Below are 7,055 nucleotides of genomic sequence, written 5' to 3' on the forward strand. Positions count from 1 at the left end.
AACAATATCATTGTAAAAAATATGAAATAGACAAGACAAAACCACAACTGGGATGTCATTAATTAGAGGGTGTTTAGGTTTGATTATTGAAATAACTTATTGACTTAGTTTTTTTTTTTTTTTTTTTAAATCTAATAAATAAAAAAATGTTTGGATATAAGAAAAATGGCTCTTAAAAGTAAAAAAAAAAGGAAGATTTAAAAAGTAAAAAAAAAGTTGGCTTTTTAATTGACTTTAGATTTTTTTTAAAACTGAAATTATGTTTATACCCTCGAACCTTCTAAAATAACTTAATAATCTATAAATTAAATATAATATTAAAAAAAATAATTTCTTGACTTAATAATATGTTACAACCATACAACTTAATTCAAACATATTTAAAAAATAATAATAATAACTTATTTTTCTGTTACCATAAATCAATAAACATTTTTGTCAAAAACACATTTTAGATTTAAATAAACAATTCCAAACAATAAACATTTATGTGTTGGTTAATGTGCTACGACTCGCCACAATATGATACGATTTTAGACCACCAAAAGAGGTCGACTGATGTGAATGTACGACGCTTGAAGAACAAATTGGGTGGATGATTTTGGACTTCAAAAGAGTAAAAACAAGTTAACTACTTAACTACAGTATCAGCCACCCAATCAGATCATCGGATTTCCTGTCGCGAAGTACAACCTCCAACACCATCAATCATCCAATCCGATTAACCATGGCGTCTTCGCTAATTCACTCCACAATTACATCCTCCAATGCTTGCCCACAATCTGCTTTCCCAACTCTAAACAAGGTCGTTGGTTTCAAGCATAGCCATATCCTCTTTCCCAAAAGAAGAAGACCCCTCATTCTCTTGGCCTCCATCGACGAAAAAGTTCCCACTTCCGACTCAACTACACCGTCGTTTCCCGGGTTTGATCTTCCCGAGGTTCCCGATCTAACGAAGGGCGATACACTCAAGTCTTTGAAGCTTAAATTACTGGTAACGAATCATTGTTTCTTTCCATTTTTCCTGGATATCTATCTTGTTTGAAGTTCAAATTTCGATGTTTGTTCATATAGACTGGTTTATTTCTGTATACAAATTCATCGCGTTTCTTGATTCTTGCTTGTTGGTTAACTTATCGAGTTTGTTTGCTTTCTCGAACAATCTTGGCTAAAATCTCACTAAATGTTGAACCTATGTTATCTTAACAAGTACCGAATCTTGACTATTTGATCACAGTCTGTATGTATCTTGATGTTTAAAGAAATTATCCATGGCAGAGTTCTGTTTCTGGGCTTAATCGAGGGCTTGCTGCAAGTGAAGATGATTTGAAGAAGGCAGATTCTGCAGCCAAAGAAATCGAAAAAGTTGGAGGACCTGTTGATCTCACAGCTGATCTTGACAAACTTCAAGGAAAATGGAAACTGATATACAGCAGTGCATTCTCCTCTAGAACCCTAGGCGGAAGCCGCCCTGGGCCGTCACTAGGCAGGCTACTTCCGATAACTCTTGGCCAGGTATCACTAGAATACCCTAACTTTCTTCTTTTGTAAATACTCTTACATGAAACAAGAACCATGGTGTTCAAATCCTCATTCTTTCTAACATCAAGAATTATGAAATTCATATAGTTTCATCTTTTGAAAACAGGTATTTCAACGTATTGATACCTTGAGTAAAGATTTCGATAACATAGTCGAGCTTCAACTTGGTGCTCCATGGCCACTTGAACCAGTAGAAGTGACTGCTACATTAGCCCATAGATTTGAGATCATAGGTGGGTCATCTTGAAATTAGTTGTATCTAATTTTAGAGCATATTTTGTGTAGTTTCTGATAATTTGTATGTTGTTGATAGGATCTTCTACGATTAAAATCATATTCGAGAAAACAACGGTGAAGACAACAGGAAATTTATCACAGCTGCCTCCACTTGAGGTACCCCAGCTACCCGAACAATTTAGGCCATCGACCAATAGAGGAAGTGGTGATTTTGAAGTTACTTACCTTGATTCCGATCTTCGTGTTACAAGAGGTGATAGGGGTGAGCTTAGAGTGTTTGTGGTTGCATAAATAGTTTATACATTTTGTCTATACAAACTTTATACTGTGATTTATAGCACAAAATAGTGAAATACAATATATTCGGAGTGTTTAATATTAAAAATGTTGAGCCATAGATTTTTTCTCTAAAAGAGTCAGATGGAAGACTCAAAACATATATAGTGGTGGATGTGACGATGATTAGTTGATATTGGACCCAACACACCTCATGAGATCATGATGTGTGTTAGCCCATGAATAGGCTCTGATAGCATGTTATGATTGAAGATATGTTTAATTCATTGATTGAAAGTGAGAAAGAGGAACATGGTGCCAAAAGCTTCTTTAAATATATTGATTAGAAGGGAAAAAACAACAATATATAACTAAGCTAAGAAAGGGAAAATGACAAAACAAGTCCCTATACTATACAAGTATACACATATAATGCTAACATTTATGTTAGCTGTTAGCATCATGGTTTTCTCCAATTAAGAAAGGTTTGAAATCTCATGGGTGAATATGTTCAATTATACAAAGCTTTCTAAGTACGATCTAGACTTTCATAAATAAGTTGTTGGTCACATAATGCGATAAAAAGCGGTTAAAGGTTCATTTAAATAAAAGTTCATCGACGAAAAAATGGATTTCAATCGACTGGTTTTTTGCACACCCCATCACTACATCCAGAATCTGCATCTTTGTTTTTGGTTTTGGAAGATCTTGTTGATTCACCTTTCTTCTTTCGGGTTTTTTTCCCACTTTGTTCTTGTGCTTGTGACTCCGACCCAAGAATTGAGCTCTTGATCTTTCTGGTATCACTATTACTTGTCTTGCTCTTTCTTGGCTTGTGATTGGGATTTTCAGATGAGTCGCCGTTCCCCAGGGAGGAACTAGTCGGTTGCCGCTTGGATTGCCTTGTCTTTCCTGGGCGGCTAGGTGAAGCAGTGGCGGTGCCAAGATCTTGAATTCACAGTAAAACTGTTAGTCTCACATTACACGAGTCTTTATTTTTTTATGGCTGTTTTGAAGAAAAAATCAAGAACTCGATGTATGTATCTTGCATGACATCAGAGGAGGGTGTAGTATCATCAGAGACTCAACATTTGTGTAGTCTAATCTAATCGAGTCTCCATCTCAAAGAGCATCCGTGGGTCCCACATTGACTCGACACATTCTGATCCACTTCTATATATGTTATTTATTTATTTATTTTATTTTTTGTCTCTTTCATAAGGGCATTTTTTAGAAGAAAACAAAAATTAAGGACTGTACATATCCCACATGGTATCAAAGCTGACCTCTAGCATTCTCAAGAACTCGATTTATGTCTAGTGTGATCTAATCAAACCTCCCTCTCACGAGACATAACAGAGTCCCAACTAGACACGGTCCAATCCATATTCATACATGTTGGAGTCTCCTCTGGACTCCTCTATCTCTCTAAGGAGACTTTTGAGAAAAATCAAGAATTTCACATATCTCATAGTTACAAACTCATAACATCAAACAAAAAATTCACAAATTTTCTGATTTTTACCTTTTGATCCAGCGTTTTTGTCACCGGATTGAGAATCGGAACCACTTTGAAACTCGTTCATCTGTAATAACTCGAACGTCAAACTATATCATGAAAATAAAGACAAAAATAGAAAAAAAAAATAAAAAAGAAATCGTGTAATGGGGCATACTAACCCAACTAGGCGCCGGGGTAGAAGGACCATCACATCCAATATGTGCGACGTGTTTAACATCCGTCGGATTACCAATCTGAATTTCTGGTTCTTTTTCATCATCTGTGTCTATAAAACATCAAATTGATTCATTAAATCCATAATTTAATAAATGTTTGTTTGGTTGAAGGCAATGGAATAACAAATGAATGAAATGAAACACATTAATTGAATAAGTCATTTACATTTCATGATTATATTTCGTTGGCATGTATGCTTAGGAATGGAATCAATTTTCATATTATCAGTCTAGTCCATTCTATTCTATTAGACAAAAGAAAACATTTTTCTTCATTTCATACCATGCAATCATTATTAAAGAAATACAATGACAAAAAGGCATGTAAATTACCAAATATGCAACGTAGGCCTCTGAATAAACCTTTCATAATGGGCGAATGGAAATAATAAACAAGATAATTGTATCGTATGGCTGGTACTGCTTGTTAGCCGGATCATATGGAGCTTCCTATCTTCAACAACATAAAATTAACACCTAATGTTAGACATCCCAATCAATTTCCAAAAACAAAATTGGAGAAATACATATACACATACATATACCAATACATCTACTAATACGTAAACATATACACATACATATACATGTATAAATATACAAACTCACATCAAATATGGAAACTCTCGCCCCACATGATCCTGGGGAACAAGCATTTGTGAGACCTTTGGAATGAAAAGAATACCCACGACCAGACACCAAATACGTATGGTAAAATTTGAAGATTAAAACGTATATTTAGAGAGTTTTTATTAATTTTAGGTAAAAATTAAATAAAACAGTTTAACATGAAAGCTCGGAAATGCTTTGTTAAGGATGTGAATTGGTACGAACCATTGGTGGTTTCCACAATTTAAGGGAGCCAACAAAATTTGGGACATATGGTTTATTTAACTCAATAATGACCGAAAGATACGATTTTATATTTACATTTTTGTCCGGTTAAAGTATATATTAAAAAAATGTATCTATGTAACATTGGTGTACATGGTCAATATCAAATACCTTTTCAACAGAAACCCACCGTACAAAATGCAGTCTGTTGCACAATCAATGGTCTACGCTTAAATATGATGAAATTTATGATGTTATTGTCCTTTGTCAGACATCTATTGAATACAAAAGTACACAATTTAATGGTTGTGATATATATTTATGACGTACATATAACAATTAATAAGTTACTCAACCGAACAAGGACACATTTATTTAAGAACCGAATATTGGCGTCCTAATATTGAGCCGGATAATTCGTTCAAACATATAGATGGTTGATTTTCCAGCAACCCAAACAAGGCCATATCAGTCGGCTGCAAAGAGTATTATGTAACAGATGAAGTAGGTACTCAACGGCTTGTTAAAATCCGGGAACTCTGGAACTGACTAATTCGTTCAAACATATAGATGGTTGATTTTCCAGCAACCCAAACAAGGCCATATCAGTCGGCTGCAAAGAGTATTATGTAACAGATGAAGTAGGTACTCAACGGCTTGTTAAAATCCGGGAACTCTGGAACTGACTAATTTCCAAAGAGACCACCCTGTAGGGTGAGCGTACAAGTATACAACCAACGTAACCTCATACTGCAGTTGTTGGAGTTGAACTCAAATATAATATTCTCCCAAACCTAAAAATATCACCGCTTATATGTGCAGTCATTGATTTACTTTTCAAAATAGCCCTTATAGAAATATGGTAGCCTCAAACATATATAGAAGCATATGGGATTGTATCTAGTAGGTGTGGGATGCAAACACTCATCGAGAGGAACAGGTTGGTGATGATAGACTAGGAGGTGTTAAGTCATGGAGGAGCGAGACCCTCACTATGATAGCATATAAGATACATGTAAATACCTTTTTTTTTTTTTTTTTTTTTGCAAAAGAGTCATTGAGGACAACGAAGAGACTATAACATGATGTTAAGTTGTAGAAATTGATTTCGTATAGCGGGTGTTGATAAAAAATGGTTTTAGATTTAAGAGATTAACGAGTCACACCTCAGATAAATTGAAAAACTCACAAACCTGTTGCTAATAACTTTCCACAAAAATGCTACAAGCCTACACTCAAAGAAGTACATAATAAGATGATCAACATAACATATAACTAATAAAAAAACTGTGATCAACATAACATATAACTAATAAAAAAACTGTTACATCAATCCCGCAGAAATCGGGAGTGTTTTAGGAGTTGACTTATCTTTCACTCTCTTACCTCTACTTACCCACGTCCTTGGACCTTCAAGAATTGTAACAAATACTTCTGGAGGAATTATGTCCATATTGCACACTTTGACTATAAGATATGACAACACACTTCTTAGCTCATTGGAATTCAGCCCCTTGTAGTTTTGAATCAACTTCATGATTTCAATCCATCCACTGAACATTAATTTTATCACATCAGTTACCACGAATTCCTCAACCATTATGCTATATGTTTTTTTTTTCTAGTTAGGCAAAGGGTCAACATTTGTAACTCTTGGGATTTATAGACCCGAAGTTAATAATATTTCGTGGTAAGTACCTCCTCGTATACACATTGCAAAATTTTCATATTCATCTTGTGATTCAACTCAGCTAACATTTCCATTCTTCATGTAACCTTAGAGTTTTGGTCAATCACATTATGTTGCTCCTCTAATATTCCTTTTTTGTAGACAACTCCATTACAACAACTTCACCAATCTTTGTAAGTTTTCACGAAGGAGGACTTTGTTGTGCTATTGACCAATCTTTTGTGCTTCATCTACTATGATCCCCATTTCTCTAACCATCTGACCAACTAATGGTAGTGCAACTTTCTGCTTCTTTGGTTGTGAGGATGACCGAGTATTGGCTTGGCAATTCTTTTCCCTTTGAAATAATAGAGTTGATTGGAGTAGAGTCTTCATCCTCAACCCCCCCCCCTCGCCAACCAGTGTTTGTCGTTGTTCTACATAAAGCACATAAATAAGTAAGGCATGAATATGTTTCTCTTTGATAAATGACATATCCATATCAACAAAATATTCTTCGCCCTATGATTTTGACTTCTCTTCGAAAAGGGCTCTTTGGTTGTAATATTCTCCCTATTTTTACATCATCAAGAATAACCAATGTAAGGGAAGCTAGTGACAAAGTGGCAGGATCCAAGGTACTAAATGGAACTAACTAAGAAATAAGAGCTTGAGGATGTGTACCATAATCATCTTGAGGAGGTGTAGAGCCAGTATCTGTAGAGGGCATAGCCAAGCATTGTAATAACATCATCATAGG

At 35.0% G+C, this 7,055-nt stretch overlaps 2 protein-coding genes across 3 annotated transcripts; one reads left to right on the plus strand and one right to left on the minus strand.

Annotated features, from left to right (window-relative positions):
• Positions 1 to 534: 534 nt before the first annotated feature.
• Positions 535 to 2,164, plus strand: FIB4 (Plastid-lipid associated protein PAP / fibrillin family protein). The gene is made up of 4 exons (XM_079078456.1): positions 535 to 994; positions 1,279 to 1,515; positions 1,649 to 1,775; positions 1,856 to 2,164. The coding sequence occupies exons 1-4, from the start codon at positions 728 to 730 to the stop codon at positions 2,068 to 2,070; spliced, it is 846 nt and encodes a 281-aa protein (XP_078934582.1). The 5' UTR covers positions 535 to 727; the 3' UTR covers positions 2,071 to 2,164.
• A 417-nt stretch (positions 2,165 to 2,581) lies between these two features.
• On the minus strand, positions 2,582 to 4,565 carry LOC145159461 (uncharacterized). Of its 2 annotated transcripts, none has more exons than XM_079078458.1 (5): positions 4,402 to 4,565; positions 4,126 to 4,242; positions 3,736 to 3,842; positions 3,581 to 3,641; positions 2,582 to 3,003 (listed from the first exon to the last, which is right to left on the minus strand). In XM_079078458.1, the coding sequence occupies exons 2-5, from the start codon at positions 4,160 to 4,162 to the stop codon at positions 2,690 to 2,692; spliced, it is 519 nt and encodes a 172-aa protein (XP_078934584.1). In that variant the 5' UTR covers positions 4,163 to 4,242; positions 4,402 to 4,565; the 3' UTR covers positions 2,582 to 2,689. The 2 variants fall into 2 exon arrangements, with proteins under 2 accessions (XP_078934584.1, XP_078934583.1); XM_079078457.1 differs by having other exon boundaries at positions 4,126 to 4,246.
• Positions 4,566 to 7,055: the final 2,490 nt, after the last annotated feature.

The sequence above is a fragment of the Lactuca virosa genome, chromosome 2, assembly GCF_052849685.1.
Source record: "Lactuca virosa cultivar CGN04683 chromosome 2, Lactuca_virosa_CGN04683_v6, whole genome shotgun sequence".
Taxonomy (NCBI): Eukaryota; Viridiplantae; Streptophyta; class Magnoliopsida; order Asterales; family Asteraceae; genus Lactuca; species Lactuca virosa.

Excerpts from the sequence above, each read along its gene's own strand:
- FIB4 (XM_079078456.1), top strand. The coding sequence starts at position 728 with ATGGCGTCTTCGCTAATTCACTCCACAATTACATCCTCCAATGCTTGC. Across the intron at positions 995-1,278 it reads CTTTGAAGCTTAAATTACTG|AGTTCTGTTTCTGGGCTTAA; the intron begins GTAACGAATCAT and ends TATCCATGGCAG. Across the intron at positions 1,776-1,855 it reads CCATAGATTTGAGATCATAG|GATCTTCTACGATTAAAATC; the intron begins GTGGGTCATCTT and ends TGTTGTTGATAG.
- LOC145159461 (XM_079078458.1), bottom strand. The coding sequence starts at position 4,162 with ATGAAAGGTTTATTCAGAGGCCTACGTTGCATATTTG. Across the intron at positions 3,642-3,735 it reads CTACCCCGGCGCCTAGTTGG|ATGAACGAGTTTCAAAGTGG; the intron begins GTTAGTATGCCC and ends GAGTTATTACAG. Across the intron at positions 3,004-3,580 it reads CAAAAACGCTGGATCAAAAG|ATCTTGGCACCGCCACTGCT; the intron begins GTAAAAATCAGA and ends TGTGAATTCAAG.